Consider the following 21,165-nt stretch of genomic DNA (forward strand, 5'->3'; position numbering starts at 1 on the left):
GCTAAGGACTTTTTTTTTTTTGTCAAAGCACCACATGTACTAGTTTGCGACAAACACTGCCTTCTCTTCACTATTAAATAATTATACAATTCTCCCCATAGTATCACATCCCCATCATTCAAAATCTTGGATGTCTTAACAGGAATGAATTACAACCTCAATGTATGCTCAATAATTACATTAATTTTTTCTTCCATTTTAATTCTTGTTATTTCTAAAGGCTTTTAAAGACTTTTCTTACATTTCTTGCAAAGGCCTTTTCTATTTTTGTGATGACAAACCAAAACTGATCCACAGCTCAACTTCCCACATCACACAGGATACTCTCTCATATGAATTCTGTGCAATTTAATAAGGGTTCCCTGTGGCTAAAGGTTTTTTCATATTCATTATTTGTGCAAGATATTTCTTTCTTCATTATGAACAGTCTTTTAGTCAATAAATTTTTCTTCTCTTGGTGAAGGTTTTCCAAAATTCATTACATTTAAAATGTCTATTTCCATTAAGTTTGCTCTTATTATAAAGGATGTGCTTTGAAAGAAAGATATCCCACATTCATTATATTCAAGTGACTTCTATCATAAATTATCTTTATTAGGTTTTCCTCTCCCACATTACACTCAACTTTTTCTCGACAATGTGAATCAATTATATGGCAATAAATAAGGGATATGGCACAGCTGAATTATTTCCACAGTCATTAAAAGATTTCTCTGATTTTAAAGCTGTTCTCGGGTTAACAATTTTTCTGCATTACACTTAACAGAATTTTTCTTCAGTTTGAATTATCTGATGTTAAGGCATGAGTTGTGATTATAGACTTCCTTATATTCATTGAATTAAAAGGGTTCCATTCCAGTATGAACTTTCTTATGTTCATTAAGGTTTCCCCTCTGGCTAAAGGACTTCCCACAATCGTCACATACAAATGGTTTCTCTCCCGTATGAATTCTCTGGTGTTCAGTAAGCTTTCCCCTCTGGCTGAAGGCTTTTCCACATTCATTGCATTCAAAGGGTTTCTCTCCAGTATGAATTCTCTGATGTTCAGTAAGGTTCCCTCTCTGGCTGAAGACTTTTCCACATTCATTACATTCAAATGGTTTCTCTCCAGTATGAATTCGCTGGTGATTTCTAAGGGATGTTCTATGGCTAAAGGCTTTCCCACATTTATTACAATCAAAGGGTTTTTCTCCAGTATGGATTCTCTGGTGTTCATTAAGATTTCCTCTACGGCTGAAAGTTTTCCCACATTCATTGCATTCGAAGGGCTTTTCTCCAGTATGATTTCTCTGATGTCTATTAAGGTAGCATCTCATACTGAAAGCTTTTCCACAAATATTACACTGAAAGGGCTTTTCTCCAGTATGGATTCTCTGATGATGAACCAGGGAACCCCTATGGCTGAAGTCTTTTCCACATTCATCACACTTACAAGGTGGCTTCTCTCTAGTGTGAATGTTCTGATGTTGAGTAAGGTTACCCCTCAGGCTAAAGGCTTTCCCACATTCATTGCATTCAAAGGGTTTTTCTCTAGTGTGCATTCTCTGATGTACAATAAGGTGTTCCCTTTGGCTAAAGGCTTTCCTACATTCATTGCATGCAAAAGGCTTCTCTCCAGCATGAATTCTCTGATGCTTAGTCAGGTGCCCCCTCTGGATAAAGGCTTTCCCACATTCATTACACACAAAAGGTTTCTCTCCACTATGAATTCTCTGATGTTGAATAAGATATGATTTCTTGCTAAAAACTTTTCCACAATCACTGCATTCAAAGGGTTTCTCTCCAGTATGAATTTTTTGATGATAAATAAGTAATGTCTTATGGCTGAAAACCTTTCCACATTTACTGCACTCAAAGGGAAGCTCTCCAGTATGAATTCTCTGATGATATATAAGGGATGTCCTCCAACTAAAGGATTTTTCACATTCATTACATTCAAAGGGTTTCTCTCCAATATGAAGTCCCTGATGAGGAGTAAGGTGTGAAGTTTTATTGAAAGCTTTCCCACATCCAGTACATTCATATAATTTGTCTTCAGTACATATCATGTGAAAGTGAATAAGATCTGAGTGATAACTAAAGGCCTCTCTACATTTACTATAGTTACAAAGCTTTTGCCAAAAGGAAACTCTATGCTGTTCAATTAGTTCTGAAAACTGCTTAAAGCTCTTTCCAAGTGTATCATCCTCATAGAACTTTTCTCCTGTAGAAACTCCTTGTTGTGATACAAACAATGAGCTTGGACTGCAACTTCTTGCAAACATACTGCATCCTTGGATGTCTATGCTATTAGACATTTCTTGAAGACTAATTCTAGATTGTTTCTCCAGAGTATCCTTTTGTTCCTCTACATCATTAAAATATCCCCAAACTTCTTTCATCTTGGAATCCCAGGGATCATCCCTTGTGAGATTGTGATCGGCTCCTAGGCAAAGGCCCTCCTGTGGAGTGGAGTTCTTGATTTGAGATCTAATTTCCTGACTAAGATAATCTGTGAGAAAAAAAAAAAAAAGCAAAAACAGATTATTAGTATTTACTATTTGTTGTGCTTTGAAAAAGTAAATTACTTCATGGTGGATTTTTACATTTGCTTTCCTTCATGAAGGAGGACAATTAATATGGAAAAAAATTGGCAAACTAGCAGGACTTTTCAAAGAAGACTGTTTAGATATAAACTGTCCTGGTGATGGAGAGTGGCTGAGTTCATATCCTACTTAAGATACTTGCTCTAATCCAATCAATCTTGGGGCAGCTAGGTGGTGCAGTGGATAGAACACCAACTCCTGAAGTCAGGAGGACCTGAGTTCAAATTTGGTCTCAATTCCTAGCTAGGTGACTCTGGCCAAGTCACCCCATTTGTCTCAAAAAAAAAAAAAATCCAATCAATCTCTTAGTAGGGATGTCCTGTGGCTAAAGACTTTCCCACTTTTATTTACAGTCAAAGGGTTTCTCTTTAGTACGTATTCTCTGGTGCTTATTGAGATTTCCTCTATGGCTGAAGGTTGTCATCAAAAACAACCATAAGAAAGAGAGATCAGTCCAAGGACTGTAGTTAGTCAAAATCACAAAAGATGGGTAATGAGTGAACAAGGAAGAGATAACCTATTGTAGGAATAAAGTCAGTGGATTTGTATCAAACTCTCTAACAGAACATCTGATTAAGAACAGGAAACTAGGCTTTAGGACACATGGCACCACAGGCACTGTGGACAATACAGGTGGTGGGGATGGAAATAAACATTTTTATGTGCCAGCCTTGTCTGTCCTTTATAAATGTTTTTTTTTTTCATCCTCACAGTCACCCGGGGAGGCAGGCCTCATTATTATTTATATAAATATATATATTTTTAGTAAATATAAATATATTTTTATAAATAGGAAACTGAGGCAAACAACTATCCAGGATCTCACAGCGTCTGAGGCTGACTTGAAACTCAGCTCTTCCTGCCTCTAGCACTTTATCCACTTCACCACCTAGCTGCCTCAGTGCAATAACTGCCCACTCTCATGTAGGCCTTCTTATTAAGACATTATACCTCTACAATTCTTAAAGATTTTCCCCCCTTAATTGTCTAAAACTTTAAAAAGCAATACATATTTTAATTTCTTCATTTAAAATAGTGGTCAAACATTTTATCAGCCCAAAAGCTGGTGGGGAAAATGGAAGGGCATGGTTATCAGGTCCATGAAACAGGAGCATATCAACCCTTTGGGGCAGATACTGTTGTCATTTTTGTGTTCTTGTATCCCCATGAGATTAAAAATGGATCCTGTACCAAATTCTTATTCATCCTATTTACAAATAATTGATTTTGTCCTATAACCACTTAAGTCATAGTTCTCTGTCTCCAAATTTAGTTCAGAGTTCCGCTAACCTATAATGTATAAGTTTAAAAATCTAGCTTTCCTGCACAAGGAATTTAACTGACCTTGGAGAATGGTGTGAATGGAAAGGGAGTCTGGGCCCGACATCTCTACTTCGCCAAGCTATTGCTCAAGAATGCTCAGTTTTCTCTCTTGTACCTGCACTCAGGTCAATGAGCCCATCTCAGTCTCAAGAAACAAAAATGCGGAGTCTTTCCTAGTCCCATTACAAACCAATCATACTTCTCCCTGAACCTCACAGTTCTGTAACCAATCATGTTGCCTTTAACTCCATGATGTCATCTACTGTGCTCTGTTCTTCGTTCTGTACTCCCCCAAACCTATATAAGAATTGTCCTTTTGCTCAAGGTCTTTGGCAAAAATAGTAGTGATCCACTGACCCATTTATTGATCGATAGCATGCCCCTCCTAATAAATGTGATTCTCAAACCTGCCTCGGTTTACCCTTTTGCTCACTTCTAATCATAACATCCAGACTTAGTGCTGGTGCCTTATTCCTAACAAACATCTGATTATTGTATGTCTGTATGGTACATGAGGAAATGCTGTCAGCCAAACATTTGCGCTGAGAACATCCTCTGGGGAAAGCTGGAGAGATGAAAAGTAAATGTAGATTGGAACTGAACAACAACCCCAGTGTAACAAACCATCCCTTCAAAAAAATGAACTTTAAAGCTAAAACATTTGTGGAAGACAGAGTGGAAGCCAGTCCCTTGGTGGACTCCCCAAGAAACCAGCCTCAGCCATGGGCCATTTCACATTTCTACAACAGGGATGAAGACAAAATGATGTCCAAAGGAAGATCCAAAAGGGGATGAAGGATAATGGGCAAAAGTGGGATCCAAAATGGCCTTGGCCAGAAGGAATCCTAGGCCTTCTTCCAAGCAGATAGTGATAAACAGTGATCATACTAGAGGTAGTGAGACTAAGCAAGTCTGTGTAGGGACCTAAGTGGGCTGCAACCTTCACATCCACAGAGCTAAGGGGCCCCAGGCCACAGGGCAGGGGGGCAGAGCTTATGTTCAGGTCTGGGTATCACAGCTTCAGAAGGACATCTGTGACATGGAGACTCTCCACCTTCTTAGGAAGAAAGTCAGAAGAGGGGAGGGCTCTGAGTCCCTGTCACATGAAGATCAACTGAAAGAATACAGAATCTGGGGCCGGGGGCCAGGAGGTCTTGTCTCGTGTGTCTCATGCTTATTGCCAGTGCCTTTCTTCTGCTGTATCCCAGCCTCCAGTGTGGGCTTGTTGGCACATTATTGCATTTTGTCTCCTTGAGAGCAGACACTGGTTGGGTTTTTTCCCTTTGTTGTATTCCCAAGACTTAGCACAGTGCCTGGCATATAAGAAGTGCTTAATAAATGCTTGATGGGCTACCATATGGATGAGGGATTAGATTTGTTCTGCTTGGCCCGAGAGCAGAACGAGGGATATTGGATAAATATCCCAACAATTAGAGCTGTGCAAAAGTAGGATGGGGCAGCCTGGAAAGGCGGTAGCTCCCTCTCCCTGACAGATGTGAAGCTGCCCAAGACCAACCTCAATCTCTGGGAGACCTGCTTCCAGACTGACATCAAACCACAGATGTCTCTATGTTCTGGGTGTGACCCAGGCTCACTCCAGAGGCTTACAGTGTGCGTGTAGACCACGTGTTTCCATCACTGCCACAAGAGGAGCCTGAGATGCGTTATCAGACTCTGGGACAAAGTTCTACCGAAGGCAGTCTTCAAAAAGGAAAGTAGGCTAGTCTGACCTCTGAGCTAATCTTCATCAAGACTAACCTTTCTTTCATTTTCCTCTCTTTTTTCAGTAGTGTTTTAAAAATTATTTTTGTGCTCTTCACCACTCTTTAACTACTGTTAAAGAGAGCTGGAGCTACTAGAACTGCTACAAATTTATGCTCTCTAAACCCCAACTGGAGAGGGGAGGAAATAAGCGCTTATTTTCATAATTCCTACTCTATGCCAGGCACTGTGCTAAGCATTTTACAAATATTATTTTATTTGATTCTCAAAGCTATCCATCTAAGTAGGGATTATTTATATCCCCCACTTTACATGATGAAGAAACTGAGCCAAATTGAAGTTACATGATTTGCCCAGGATCACACAACTAATAAGACTGTATTTGAACATAGGTCTTCCTGCCTGTAGGCCTTGGGCTTTATTCACTGGACCTCCTGGGAAACTGGGCCCTCACTCCAGGCCAGTGATCCTTCCTAAGTGATTCTCTTTCCCACTTTCCTCAGAAACCAAACCCCCTTTCATTTCCTTATCCTCTCAGCTGAACCTCATGTCTCACACGTTTTTAGCTTCATTCATTTCCCTGAAATAACTCATACCCTCACGTCCCCTCTTTTGTTACTCATCAGTACTCTGCCTTCAGAACCTGTATCTGAACTAACGGTGCTCTCTCCAGAGTTACCCAAGAGCCTTCCAGGGACAGAGTAAGATGGGCAAGTGAAGCTAGGAAGCTGCTTAAGCTTTCCCAAACATGAAACCAAGCCTCTGAACAGAGTCTATAGCAAAAAGAGCCTATGGAGATAGGAATGAAACTATTCTCTGGGTCAAGATAGATTGGAAGGATTTCAAGAAAGGTCATTCTCACTGGGGCGAAAGCGGTGTTCAATCCAGCTCAGATAGTATCTGGGAAAGCCAGTGACACAGACTTAATCACAGCAAATCAGCAAGTGAAACTCTTGGCTTTGGCAACTTCCAATCCCAGGCAGCAACAGGAGAGACAGGCAGGGCTAACCCCACTGTGAGCAAGACACCAAACACAAGGGGCTCCTGTGCTCAAAGCTGCACAAGAGGCTTGGGATAGCATTCCCTGTACCCCAGAGCAGAGTGGGTCAAACAACAAATCATAAAAGTATCAACTTCATCCAAGAGAATGATGACATAATAATGAGACAACACACCAAAATCGATGGGCAGTTCTTAGGGGAAATTTTATATCTCTAAATAGGTATATGAATAAAACAGAGAAAGTGACCAATGAATTAACTGGGCAACTAAAAACACTAAAAAAAGAACAAATCTTAAAATCCCAATTAAATATCAAATTAGAAATTCTGAAAATCAAAGGATTAATAAAATTGAAAGTAAGAAAACTACTAAACTAATTAATAAAATTAAGAGTTGGTTTTATGAAAAAAAAAAAAAAAACTTATGTGAGTATCTACCTGCCAAGACAAAACCAAAAACTTATGAACATAATTATAAAACACTTTTCACACAAATAAAGTCAGATCTAAACAACTGGAAAAAATATCAGTTGCTCATGAGTAGGTCAAGACAAAATAATAAGAATGGTAATTCTACCCAAGTTAGCCTACTTGTTCAGTGCTGTAATCAAATTTCCAAAAATTTATTTTATTTAGCTAAAAAATTACCAAATTCATCTGGAAAAAAGAAAAGGTCAAGAATATCAAGGAAACTAATGAAAAAAAAAAATTCAGACCAGTGACATATCAGTACCAGACTTAAAATTCTATTATAAAGCAGCAGTTATCAAAACCATTTGGTACTGCCTAAGAAATAGAATGGTAGATCAATGGACTAGATGAGATGTTCATGACACAATAATTAATGACTACAGTAATCTATCCCAAACTCCAACTTCTGGAATAAGGACTCATTATTTGACAAAAATTGCTGGGAAAATTAGAAAATAGGTCAGAAACTCAGCAAAGACCTACATCTCATACCCTATACCAAAATAAGGTCAAAATGGGTTCATGCTTTAGGTCTAAAGGGTGACATCATAAGCAAATTAAGAGAGAAAGGGAATAGTTTACTTATCAGATCTTTGGAAAAGGGAGGAATTTATTACCAAATAAGAACTAGAGAACATTATGAAATGTAAAATGGACAATTTCAATTGCATTAAATGAAAAAGATTTTGCAGCAACCAAAAGAATCAGAAAGTTGGGAAAAAAAATTTTATAACCAATAGTTCTGATAATGGCCTCATTTCAAAATATATAAAGAAATGAGTCAAAATTATAAGAAAGCAAGTCGTTCCCCAATTGATAAAATGGTCAGAGAATATTAATAGATGATTTTCAAGTGATGAAATTAAAGCCATCTATAACCAAATGGAAAAAATACTCTAAAACACTATTGATTAAAGAAATGCAAATTAAAACAAATTGGAAGTAACACCTCACAACTCTCAGATTATCTAAAATGACAGAAAAAGATAATGATAAATGTTGGAGGGGGTGTGGGAAAACTGGGACATTAATGCATTGTTGATGGAGTTGTGAAATGATCCAGCCATTCTGGAAAGCCATATGGAACTATGTACAAAGGGCTGTAAAACTGCACAGACTCTCTGACCCAGCAGTGTCTCTACTAAGTCTGTACCCCAAAGAAATCATAAAGGAGGGAAAGGACCCACATATACAAAAATGTAGCAGCCCTTTTTGCAGTAGCAAGAAAGTAGAAACTGAGTGGATGCCCATGAGTTGGAGAATGGCTGAATAAGAAGTTGTGGTATATGAATATTATGGAATATTATTGTTCTGTAAGAAATGACCAGTACGATAATTTCAGAAAGGCCTGGAGAGACTGACAGGAACTGATGCTAGTGAAATAAGCCAGAACTAAGAAAGCATTGTCCATAGTCACAGCAGGATGTGTGATGGGAGGATTTGGGGAAAATGGAGGAGTCAGCTGGTCAATTTCTCCCACAAATAGAACAACTTTGCGTCTCAGGGTGGACACAGACTCATGAAAAATCAAGAAGACTTAGAGCAGAATAGGGGACCTCTGGATACCACCTGAGAACATCTGAAGAAAGATTAACCTATGTGAAGAGCAAATATCTCCGGGATGATGAGAAATCCAGAGAAATGCCAAGAGGGCAGCTCTGCAGCTAGGAGCCTCAGGAGGAATCACAGAAACTTTCACTTTGGGGACTGTTTGTGGAGGGGGGGGACACCAAGCCCAGCTGAGTTGCAGGGTACAGCCCTGGGCGAGAGGAAACCAGCCCACAAGCAGTGCAGTGGCAGGGGGGCAGGGACACTCACTGAAAGGGGTATTTTGGGGGCACGGTTCCTGGTGAAGCCAGAGGTTCCATGCTTGCCCTGCTCCAGGATCAGAGGCGCTTGCACTAAAACCTCTTATTTAAAAAATGAACTGGCAAAGAAGAATCCCATCACAGAAACATACATACTATGGTAACAGGGAAGATCAGGGTTCATCTTCAGAGGAGGACACTGAAATAAAAAAAAAAAAAAAGCTTCTACCCCAAAGAGTAACGTGAAATCACTCCTTGCCCAGAGATAATTTATAGAACTCAAAAAAGAATTTGAAAATCAAATGAGAGATACTGAGGAAAAACTAAAAAAAAAAATAAAATAAAAATAAAAACCATCCAAGAAAAACCAGATTATGGAAAAAAACTTAACCAACTAGAAAAAGAGATACAGAGTCTTAAAGATGAAAATAACTCTTTGAAAATTATAACTGGACAAGAGGAAACCAAGAAAAAAACCAAAACATTATAAAGAATGAAAAAAGAGAAGAATGTAAAACATAAGAAAAATGACATCTCTATAAAACAGATCAAGAGAAAATATAAGAATAATTGGATTGCCTGAAAGTTGTGACCAAAAAAAGGATTTTGATACAATAATGCAAGAAATAATCCAAGAAAACTGTCCTGGAGTGATAAAACATGAGGGAAAAGTAGAAATAGGAAAAAAAAACCCACCAATCACTACCTCAATGAGATTCTTTATGATAAACATACAGGAACTTTATTGCCAAATTTCAAAACCTCCCAGATCAAAGAGAAAATTATGCAAGAAACAAGAAAAAAAATCAATTCAAATACAATAGAACTACAATTAGAATTGTACAAGATTTATCAGGAGCCACAATAAAAGACCACAGGTCCTGGAATCATATCTACTGACAATCAAAAGAACTAGATCTGCCACTAGAAATATCATATTCAGAAAAATTATCTATAATATTGAATAAGAAAAAATGGACATTGAGTGAACTTGCAAATTTTCAGGGCTTTCTATCGACCAAACTCGAACTTACTAGAAAATTCAACACATAAGAGCCAATATCAAAGATCAATTTCAAGGAATTCAACATGGACAAATTGTTTATAGTTTTTACTTATATGGGAAATCTTTAGCATATATTTAAGATCGGCATCAACAATACAACAACTCAAAAAAAAAAAAGATTGGGGCAGAGTTAAGGTAAAAAGTAATAATTACATCATACAGATGAGTGCAGAGGAAGAATTAGAGGAAGGAGAAGGGTTCATAGTTCTGAAAACCTCATATTCGGGAATGAGTTAAATAGGCAATAATACAAATCTAGTATGAAGGGATAGCACCCTCCAAAATCTATAAAGAAATAAGGGGGGAGGGATGGGGAAAGGGGGAAGGAAAGGGTAAGGAAGAAGAGAAGAGAGCATCCATGGGTGGGGGGAGGCTAAGTTAATAGCAAGGCAAATTAAGGAGCAGAATTAAAGCAAACAATCAGCAGGGGTAGGGAAGATGTGTGTGTGTCCATGTGTGGGGGTATGTATGTGTGTATGTATATAGCTCTCTACACTTAACTATAGCCTGCTTGGAGGGATGGGAGGGATAAAATGGGTAAAAAAGAGTAAAGTAAAAAAGTTGCACAGCTAGAGAGCAAAAGAATAATTTACAAAGAAATAAAGAAAATCTGGATACTCATGAATATAACTTCTACTAATATATATACTTTCTTGAATTGGTATTTATTGTCATATATTTTGAATCCTTCCTGATGTTCTGCTGGGCACATGACTATATTGTCTTTTGTTTTGTATCCCTTTTCTGTTTTTGTTTTCTCTTATTGTTTCTTTAAATAAAATTCAGAAAAAAATTAAAAGAATAAAAAATAAGTTACTGACAAAAAAAAAAAAAAAATATGTGATGATCGGCTATTACAGATATTGTTCTTCTCAGCAGTTCAGTGATTCAAGGCAATCCCAATAAACTCTGAGATGGAAAACACCATCTGCATCCAGAAAGAGAACTATGAAAACTGAATGTAAATCTAATACATGTCGTGTTCACTTTTTTTTCCTTTTCCATCTGTTTTTGTTCCTCTAATGATTCTTCTCCTTTGTTCTGGTTTTTCTCTCCCAACATGATTCATAAAGAAATGTGTAAAAAATGAATATACATGTACACCCTCCCAAAATGTTTTTACATGTAGCTGGGAAAAATAAAAATTTAAAAATAATTGAAATAAAATTTTTTTTAATTACCTAGGATGTCTCCCTTCTCCCGCTTCCTACCACCTGTCCCTGCTTCTCCTTCCCCATTCCAATCTATGTTCAACAGCACGGAAGTGGAGCTAGGAGGCTCCCCAGCCCTTCTCTGTGCCTGGAGTCTTAAGGAGCTGCCCAGATCAGGAAGGTACAGAGTAGCCTAATTCCCGAGGGGTGATTCTCCTGGTGAGTGATGGTCTCCTTGAAGCTTCTGACACTGCCCAGCGTCCTCCTCAGGTTTTCTGAGTCTGTTCTCACCTGGTCTTCTGGTCATACTGCTCCTGCTCCGTCTCCTTTGCTGGATCGTCCATGTCTTGCCCCCTACTTGTGCATACCTACCAGGACTCTGTCCTGCAGCCCCTTCTCTCCTCTTCTACCCCGTTCTCTTTATCCCCTAACTCTTAGCCATTTCATCCACTCCTATGTCTTTAATCATCACCTCTATCAGGGTATTCTTAGAACATTATTTATTCAGCTCTGTTCCCTCTGCTCCATATCTCAAACTCCACACAGCCAAAACAAAGAATTGTTCTCTTCTTGTCAAACCTTCCCTGCCAGAGCCCTTCCTCTCTCCTCTCACACGGTCACCAGCCTCCCTCAGACCCTCACTGCCTCCCCTGGATGCTTTCGATGGCTGCTGATGGAGCTCCTTCCCTCAAGTCTCCCTCTTCCACTAAGCTGCCAAAGTGATCTTCCTACAGCATGGGTCTGACCATGTCACCTTAGTACTCAATAAATCCCGTGCCCTTATCGTTCTGTGGATCAAACACAAACGTCTCCTCTCGGCACAATCTGGCCCCAAACTGCCCTTTCAGCCTTATTCCACATCCCACTCTCACCACCCAAAATGGCGCTTGGTGTTTGTTCCTCAAGCACAGTTCTCCATCTCCAAGCTTCCCCCTCTCTACAATGTACTTGGTTCTCACCGTAGCGCCTTATTATCCCATTTTCTTTAAGCCTTGGCTCAAGTGCACACTCTGCAGGCCCTTCTTGATTCCTCTAGCTTCTAGTGAGTCCTCCCCCCCCCCCAATGTCTATTTACTTGTATCTACCCGTAGACATCAATGTTCTCCGCCCCAGCAGAATGTAAGTTCTAACTGAAGGGAAGGGAATGTCTCCCATCTGCCTTTGTATCTCCAGTGGCCAGCACAGAAAAACAGGTTCCTAATCAATGTTTATTGAGTGAATGACCTTTAATAACATTTAATAACTACTAGCTCTGTTCTGGGCTACATTCTCTGAAGCGCAGAGCTTAAAACTGCCAGGACCCAATGTTCTCCACCATATTCCCAAATGCTACCCCCAACTCCCTTTTTATTGTCTCATTTCTTTCAAATAATGAACGGGGCCCATGTAGAGCCCATTCTAATCAAGAACCTCACTGACATGTCAGGGATCCCTAAGACTAATCTTCACTCTTGTTCCCAGGACACGAGGCCCTCTTCTTTATGGTCCAAACTTAGTGCCATGGTTTCCGCACTAGCTCCATCCTTGCATTTTGATGTTTGTCAGCTTCTGGGCATCTCAGGAGACACCTTGCCCCCCCAGCTTCTCTCTGTGTCATCTGGATCTTGGCAGACAGTTCTCTCTTTCTCGCAGGATTGCTTAGATTTACAAGATGGCAGGTAAATGCCAACCTCCCTTAGGCGTGTGCTGTCTCTGACTGGGCCCCATCCTTCCTGTTTCTGGCACAAAACCCCACAACCCACGCTCTTGCTCTATCTTTTGGACTGGCTACCCAATACCCTTCTCAATCTTTCTCTTTATCACCCCTAACTGTCAACAGGCAGCTGTGATGAGCTTGTGCTCCCGTGTCTTTAGGCTCTTGCCAAAGACTCACTTTTGAAAGCGCTTCCTCAGGCTCTTCCCGAAATGTCCTTTGTGCCTTCACAGATCACCCACAGCTATCTCCCATTCTGACAGCCTTCAGAGTTATGGCACAAAGGCCAAACCTTGGGCCCAAGGCCTCCTGAGCATCTCAATCTGTCCCCAAGAATCACAAAGATTTTCCCAGCCTCCCCTTGGGCTGCTTCTGATAAGGAAGGAATTGGCGAGGTGACAGATGGCATGGACTGCCTTCTCCGGCCATTACTGAGTGACATCTGGCGCTGCCAGGGAAGGCCCTGCTCAGTCCTCCTACAAGGTGAATCCCTGGCAGCCCAGAGCAGACTTCTGACTGGTGCCATGTCTGCTGCCCTGGACACTCGGGAGCCTGCTCCAGACGCAGGCCTTGCATCCCTATCTCTATTGTTTCTGGAAGTGTGACCTTCTTACATGGATGTTTTTGTGTTTTGTACATTTAGAGGGTATTTTTAAACATTCATCCTCGGGGGCAGCTAGGTGGCACAGTGGATAGAGCACCAGCCCTGAATTCAGGAGGACCCGAGTTCAAATCTGGTCTCGGACACTTAACACTTCCTAGCTGTGTGACCCTGGGCGAGTCACTTAACCCCAGCCTGGGGAAAAAAAAAAAGAAAAAAGAAAACTAGGAACATTCATCCTCAAGAAAAAAGGCTGTTGTCTTTTCTGCACCTAGGGGATGTGAGGGAGGAGAAGGCAGATCTCAAGAAAATGAGTGACCACTGAAGGGGATGAGGACGTAGGAGCGCTCCTGCTAAACCAGCCCTCCCCTGCACCCTGGGCCCGAAACCTTGCAGAAGAATTCCTCAGCTCCCTGGCTCCCTGGGGTGAGCTGGGAGGCTTCTCAGCCAGGGTTCACACTCTCACCTGGACCGGGGCCAATGAGCACTTCTCTCTTGGGCTCCCTCAGAAGCCCCGGTGCTTCTCCTCGCTCCAACTGAGAGATCACATAGGGTTTGGAAACCAACAGGCCTGTTTATGGGGTAGAAGAGAATAGAGCTGAAGAACCATTTGTGATCTCAATCCGGAATGTTTCCCCTCAAGGGGAAAACATAATAGAGAACAAAGAAAGCAGAGGGGCAGCCCCGACAAAGGCCTCACTCCTGGGGAGGCAAAGCAGAAACAACTCTGGCCCATGAGCCCCAAAGATTCAGAAACAATTTCCCTCTCCATCCCCAATACTCCATATATTCTGGAATATTCATGTGGAACAAACTCAAAGGAGCCTCTCAGACACCCCACAGCCTTTGGGAAGTAGCCTGGGCAACCCAATAAAAAGATATAAACGGTCCTTACCCAGAAACACGAGGTTCTCATAGTTCTCCAGCATCACGTCCCGGTACAGGTCCCTCTGTGGCAGGTCCAGCTGGCCCCACTCCTCCCATGTGAAGTCCACAGAGACATCCTGGAACGTCACGGGTCTCTGAAACATGGACACACTGCTTCTCAGACACAGATCACGGGGGGACATGCCCTGGCAAAGATACATGGGAGGCAGTTCTCACAGCACGGTTACTATCGACACTGTTGCCCAGTGTAGTTTTTCTTTTTAATGGCTCAAATTGACCCTGACAACTCGTCACCCTCAAGCTCCCACACGCAAACTCGGCAAACACGTGGTGAGCACACGCTACATGGAGGGCAGGCTGAGCACGCGCGGGAAACAAATACATCAACGATCTCTGTGATCCAGGGACAGGTCTGCCATCATCACTCTTCCAATGTGGAAGAAGAACCTTCATCTGAGGGACCCTTGAACACTAGCCAAGCACCTCCTACACGGCACCCTGTTGGAGCATCACCAGGCTCCTAGAGATAGGGGCAAGCAATATTCCCATTTTACAGATGGGGCTGAAAAGGGTCCAGTTACCCTTTGCATTTCTGCACTAGCTCTGTCACCAAGTATCCAAACCAGAATCTGCACCCGTCTTCCAGACCCCGGGCCCAGACTGCACCACGTGGCCTGATCATCATCAAAGCCAGTGAATCACGGGAACATTAGGGGAAATGGCCCCTCAGATTTTGCGACGGCAAAGGAGCAGCAGCAGTGAGATCCAGTGACACGCAGCTCAGATTTAGGAAGAGCAGATTTCAAAGGGTGAAGGAAGGCAGGCTAGACCCCTAGGGCCTGGCACTGCAGAGGGAAATCTGCCTCGGGGAAAGGGGAAGCAGAGAAAGTCTGGCAGCGTGATGGTAACCCCAACCACCCGGTTGTGGCAACAGAGGGTGCCAAGGCATTCTGCAAAGCTGAGGTCAGAGAGTGGAACACGGAGAGGGGTAAAGGTCAAAGACCATGGCAGGAGGAGAAAGAAAGCCACAGAGGGCCAAGGCCGGAGCCGGAGGAAAGGGTCGGATCAAAGGAAGAGCGAGAGCAGTCATCCAGGAATGGGAATCCATAGCAAGTCTCACAAGAATCCAAACATGGCCTTTCCCTGCTGAAGGAACAAGGCTAGATCAATGAGGAGGGGATGGGAGCTCAGTAGACCACAAGCTCAGAGATTCTAAGGGCTCCCTGTCACCTGAGAGTGAGTGAAGAGAGAGATAGGGTCCTGAAGGAGACAAGGAGGAGAGCCGCTTTCTCCCTGCCCTGGCGGAACACCCCAAAAAGACTCCCCCCAGTTCAGGACGCCTCCTTCTAGGAAGGACCCCGAGCATGGGGGACATCCTGTCATGGCACATGGGGAGCCACTGAAGGAACTGAGTGTAGCCAAGCAGAGAGGGAAAGCGGCAGCTCAACTCCATCTTGTGGAGGGAATATCCTTGCTTCCAGAAAACAGAACAAAACACCCTCCCTTTCTCGTAGAGCAGGAGACTTACCGACTTCTGCATGTGGTTTAACATGTCTTTCACAGACTGGGCATCTGGCCCAGCCCCTTCCTACGACAGAGGACAAAACTGAGGCCAGAAGTAAAGTGAGCCGGCTAAGGTCTTACAAGCAGTTAAGTGGCAGTGCCTGAACTCGAATCCAGGTCTGCTGGTCTCAAAAGCAAAGCTCCTCTCACTCTCTGTGGCCCTCCTCGACATTCACTCTTCCTGTTCTGCTTCACGATTTTCATTTGTCATGAGGATCAACGCCTGGGGTTTATATAGCTCTTCCAAAGACTAAGGGGTCCAAGAACCGGAAGGGCTGCTCTGAAGAGGGATGGATTCCACCTGTCCAGTTTGACCCTGAGGGCAGAATCAGGAACAAGAACCAAGGAGCTGTCCAACAGTGAGCAGACTGGGCCATCCAGAAAGGCAGAGGTTCCCTACTCCTCCTATTCCGTTTCTCCCTCCCCCCACACAGCCAGGATCTTTAAGTGGGGACTGGATGGCCACTGCTCTAGTCTGTTGGAGGGCGATTCATATTCAGGAACCATCCCAACAAGATGCTTTCTAAATACGAGAGTGCATCCAATAAGAGCATAATAAATGCAGAATTCATGTCTCCAAAAATCCGTGGATTGGCCTTTATTAGGAAGGTTTATTCAGAGGGGAGGAGGACAAAGAAGGAAACACCCACAAAGAGGGTTTTTTAAGCTAGAGGGAATTCCAACTCACCTGGCATTTGACCGTCAGCAGCTCAGGGGCCATTCCCTCCTCTCCGTTCCCCTCTCGGCAATGGGACTCGAATGGGGCAGAAAGAGCTGGAGAAGAGAAATGACCGTCAAAGACTGAAGCTCTCCTGAACCCCCAGGCAGGGAACCCCCAACTCTAGGATTACTTAGCTCTCTAGCCACACTTCCAATTAATGCTGGGTATTGACCAAGTCAGAGCAAACAGACCTAAGGACCTTGATTGAGAGCCTGGACTCGGGCTCAGAAGGTGGACTTGGCTTCTGCCCCCCCCATTCTCAGAAGGCATTCCTTTGAGGGGGTGTGAAGTTAATCTAATCCAGAATTCAACAGGCACAGACTTGAGGGGGGAGGGGAGAGCACACATTATTATTACTACATAGAATATTGATTCAAACAAGATATTTTGAAAAGTGAACTTATAATACACACTTAACAAACAGCCATAACAAACAAACAAACAACTCCGGGAGAGCACCAATACCTGAGGTTCCTGGCTGGGAAAGGGTCCCAGGCAGGGTGTCCCCGCCCCTCCTGGGTGAGAGTCCAAAGTTTCTTTCCCACTACGGGGCTTACGCGAGACTGAGAACAAAGGAGGCACTGTGCCAAGTATTCTCGTTCGATATGTGACCCTCCAGACGGAGCAGCCTTCCAGATGTGGGGCGCTTCCATCTCGGGGGCCCACAAAAGAGAACACTTTATTCATTCCCTTAGGCTGACTGTTTTTATTCGGGGAACTGGCCAGGTTTTTGGAGCAAAACACAGCAGCAATAAAGGAAGGTCTTTAATCAACGCACAGAAAGAATGGCCTTTCATTCCCGTGCCTTTCAGCATTATATCAGAAAACTGCAAACAACATTCTCATGTTTTCAGCAAAAAGTTAAACAAAAGACCTGACCGAGACTCACCAGGATTCCTTATAAGGGACAGCGCTCCATTCTGGGACGCAAGATGGGATGGGGGGACAAGAGGAGGTCACAGTCCAAGTATTGTGAGTAGGAACATCACTTGTGCAATATAAAGACTACACACTTGAGTTCCTTTTCCCTATGCACAAGTGCTTGATAATTGATTCCCTGGCTTCCTTAGCCACACGCCTTGGAACAAGGACAACTAAGGGTCAATCCTGCCTTAGATAACGACTAGTTACGTCATCCGGGACAAACGATGCTACCTCTCTGCACCTCAGTTTGCTCCTCTAGCAAGGATGGCCCCTTCCAGATCTAAGTCAGCAAGGCTAAGATGAGGTGAGCCTCCACATCTCTCCACCCTGCCACGCCAGGATGCACGCCACTCTTGTGTTCCTCTGTGCCTGTTACTCTGCAGGCTGTGGTCACATCAACATGTCCATTGTTTCTGGAAAAGGCGGGCCGATCAGTTGTTCCGACTCCTTTTCACCACCTCTGTGACTTCCCCCTTCCCTGGCTGCCACTCCATTGTGTGAGTTTTCTCTCCCTCTAAGAATATAAGCTCTCCGAAGGCTGACACCGTTTCTCTTGACATGGTGCTCCTTAGATAAGTACTTGGTCAATGTTTCTGCCAACAGCAGCACTGTCAGATCCTTGAGGCATCAAAGACAAGACCCTGCCCGAACCCACAGCCGTGAGAAGCTATTTTAAATAAACACGAAGACAGAGAGGAAAGGATTCTAGAAACACAGAAGGCCCAAAGACAAAGCAGCTTCTGAGACAGGAGACGTTTGCTTTGCTACCAAAACCGCAGCAGGAGGTTAAGTAAAAAAAAAAAAAAAAGAAAGAAACCCATGGGCAGTTTGCAGGTCTGGACTTCATCCTGCGGGGGCAAGTGCTCCCTACGGACAGCACTCAACCGCCACCAGAGGACGGAGGGAGGACCTCCATCATTCCAGCACACAGAAGCTCTCGGAAGGAAAGAAATGGACCTGGAAGGTGGCCTTGCCTAAGTTTATGAGTGGGAATGGCCCAAAACTTGGGGGGAAATCTTTCACATGCTCACTGCGGGGCAAGACAAGGTGATTTTGGCCAGCTCTTACTCTTCCCCAGGTGCCCTCACCTGCAGGGCAGCACCTAGCCTGGGATGGCCCAGGGGAACCTTCCACAGCTGGAGCCAGAGCCCAGAGGCTGGCATCAAGCCGGGTTCACACCGAGCGGGGCCCGGGGCACAGGGGCTGCCCAACCCTGCCCTCCACGGGGAGGTGTTGCAAGCTGGCATGGGGGAGGGGCCCGACCCAGATTTGGAGGCAGAAGTCCCCGTTTTGATGATCATTCCTTCCTTTGTCTTTCCCTTAGTAAAAATCTCAAATTTAAAAGCAAACAATGGTGCTGTGCCTGGTTTGTTTAAATCGAAGCACATGAGGGAGCAACAGGGATAATTCGCCGCCGGGATCCATTTGCACACACGTATACCCCCGCCCCGAAAGCGAGACTCGCCTTCTAGCGCAGGGTAGGTGTAAAGCAGCCCCGGCCCGACGCCGCCCCCGTCCACGGCCCCATCTTCCGCTTCAAGGCCTGCTAGCGGCTCAGAGACAGTTACCATGGTAACGGTTTCCATAGGCAACACTTGAGGACCAGCTGAGGGAGGCCGGGATAAGCCCTACGCTGGGCCCCTGAGCAGTACCCAATCTGAGCTAGGAGGAAAGCGACCGTCTTCAGGCCCAGCCCCTAAGGATAATCGAGGATCTCGGGCTCCACGAGACCCGTATCCCAACTAGCCAATGACCTCGACGTCCGCGAGCCGTGGCCCCGCCCACTGGCATCCGACCAATAGCCGCCGGGCTCAAGTACGGTCCTACCCAAGTACAAGTTCCGCCTGAACCCGCCCCTCCCCCTGAGCCCCAACCTCCGCCATTGGCACGGCGGCTCGACGATCACACTCCCCCACCGGCCTGCGCGGGTCCCGCTCCTACGCAGACGCCATCGAGGCCCTAGGGCTAAGGCCGCCGGTACCCGTACCTGGAGATGTGGCCGGCGGAGCCTCAGGAGCTGCCTCCGAGCGGATGCTTTGCCAATGGCGACGGAGCCGAGCTGCGCGCGCAGCTGCTTCCTATGAAGTGCGCGTGCGCAGAACGGAGCCCAAACTACAATTCCCAAAGGCCTGCGCAGGGTGGACGTTTTGGTAGTCCTCCCGGAGAGGGATTGAGGGCAGGATGGCCCACTACCATGTAACAGGGGAGGACTCCGGCCCGGCCTCCCCATAAAACGTCTTGTGTGCCCCCAAACTTTAATTCCCTGGCTGTGTGTGTCTGTCTGCCTCTTCTCCCTCTCCCTCCTCTTTTCTCTCTCTCCTCGTCTCTCTCCCTCCCTCTCTCTCTCTCTTCCCCCCCCCCCCTCTCTCTCTCACTCTCGGTCTCTCTGTCTCTGTCTCTGTCCTTATCACTCTCTCTCTCTCTGTCTGTCTCTGTCTCTGTGTCTCTCTCTCTCTCCCTCCCCCCCCTCTCTCTCTGTCTCTCTCCTTATCCCCCTCTCTCTGTCTCTGTCTCTCTCCTTATCCCTCTCTCTCTCTGTCTCTGTCCTTATCCCTCTCTGTCTCTGTCTGTCTCTCTCCTTATCCCTCTCTGTCTCTGTCTGTCTCTCTCCTTATCCCTCTCTGTCTCTCTCTCTCTCTCCTTATCTCTCTCTCTCTCTCTCCTTATCCCTCTCTGTCTCTGTCTCTCTCCTTATCTCTCTCTCTGTCTCTCTCCTTATCCCTCTCTCTCTCTCTCTCTGTCTCTGTCTCTCTATCATTCTCTCTCTTTCTCTCTGTCTCTCTGTCTCTGTCTCTCTCCTTATCCCTCTCTGTCTCTGTCTCTCTCCTTATCTCTCTCTCCTTATCCCTCTCTCTCTCCCTTTTCTCTCCCTCTCTCTGTCTCTGTCTCTCTCTGTCCTTCTCTCTCCCATCTCTCTCTGTCTCTTTCCCTCCCATCCTCTTTTTAGCTCTTGTTGGACCAGCCCCGAACCACACTCCTGAAGCATCTCACCTTACATCATCTGTTGCCTCGCCTTACCCTCAGCTGAAGGAACATGGTGACCTCTATTGTCATCTCAGCAACTCACTCTCCCATTCTCCACATTGGCTCTTTCAAAACTTTCCATCCCTCCTCAAGCCTCCCCGGCTCTCCCCTCTCCACCTCTCTGCTGCAAACCTCGCCTCATATTGTATTTTTTAAAATGAGGCCATTGGCCGCCTTCCTCATCTCATACTCCTCAGATTCCTTTCCTCCACTAGCTCTTTCTGTCTTACACAGAGGTAGCCCCACTTTGCCACAGCAAACCCCAGTTCTTATATAAGCAATCTCACCTTCCATCTCCCCCTATCTCCTGGCTCTTTCTCTACTCCCTACACACATGTCCATGTCTTCCTGATTCTCAGAAGACTATCACTTGTTCCTTTCTTCCCTGCTCTTTGTGACTAGACTCCTTAAGAAGGCCATCTGCAATAAACACCACCACTTCTGTCATTCTTTTCTTAGCTTCCTACCCAGATTTGGAGAATTTTGTGTTCAACAGGCACTGAATTCAGAAGGTAAAAGTAACCTGGAAAGAAAAACAAAAATGCAAATAGTTTACACTCATTTCCCAGTGTTCCTCCTCTAGGTGTAGCTGATTCTGTCCATCATTGATCAATTGGGACTGAA

At 44.4% G+C, this 21,165-nt stretch overlaps 1 protein-coding gene across 3 annotated transcripts; it reads right to left on the reverse strand.

Annotated features, from left to right (window-relative positions):
* Nucleotides 1-257: 257 nt before the first annotated feature.
* On the reverse strand, nucleotides 258-19,573 carry LOC141564715 (uncharacterized). Of its 3 annotated transcripts, none has more exons than XM_074307566.1 (5): nucleotides 19,505-19,573; nucleotides 16,561-16,646; nucleotides 14,317-14,443; nucleotides 13,888-13,992; nucleotides 258-2,491 (listed from the first exon to the last, which is right to left on the reverse strand). In XM_074307566.1, exons 2-5 carry the CDS (start codon nucleotides 16,591-16,593, stop codon nucleotides 840-842), a joined length of 1,917 nt encoding a protein of 638 aa, XP_074163667.1. In that variant the 5' UTR covers nucleotides 16,594-16,646; nucleotides 19,505-19,573; the 3' UTR covers nucleotides 258-839. The 3 variants fall into 3 exon arrangements, with proteins under 3 accessions (XP_074163667.1, XP_074163668.1, XP_074163669.1); XM_074307567.1 differs by lacking the exon at nucleotides 19,505-19,573 and adding an exon at nucleotides 17,059-18,288; XM_074307568.1 differs by lacking the exon at nucleotides 19,505-19,573 and adding an exon at nucleotides 15,838-16,188.
* Nucleotides 19,574-21,165: the final 1,592 nt, after the last annotated feature.

This window comes from Sminthopsis crassicaudata, chromosome 3 (assembly GCF_048593235.1).
Source record: "Sminthopsis crassicaudata isolate SCR6 chromosome 3, ASM4859323v1, whole genome shotgun sequence".
NCBI lineage: Eukaryota > Metazoa > Chordata > Mammalia > Dasyuromorphia > Dasyuridae > Sminthopsis > Sminthopsis crassicaudata.

What these genes read in the sequence shown, in the direction of transcription:
- LOC141564715 (XM_074307566.1), bottom strand. Translation starts at nt 16,593, where the DNA reads ATGGCCCCTGAGCTGCTGACGGTCAAATGCCAG. An exon ending in TGCTGACGGTCAAATGCCAG is followed by an intron (nt 14,444 to 16,560) that starts GTGAGTTGGAAT and finishes TCCATGTTTCAG; the next exon opens with AGACCCGTGACGTTCCAGGA. An exon ending in GCTCATTGGCCCCGGTCCAG is followed by an intron (nt 2,492 to 13,887) that starts GTGAGAGTGTGA and finishes TTTTTCTCACAG; the next exon opens with ATTATCTTAGTCAGGAAATT.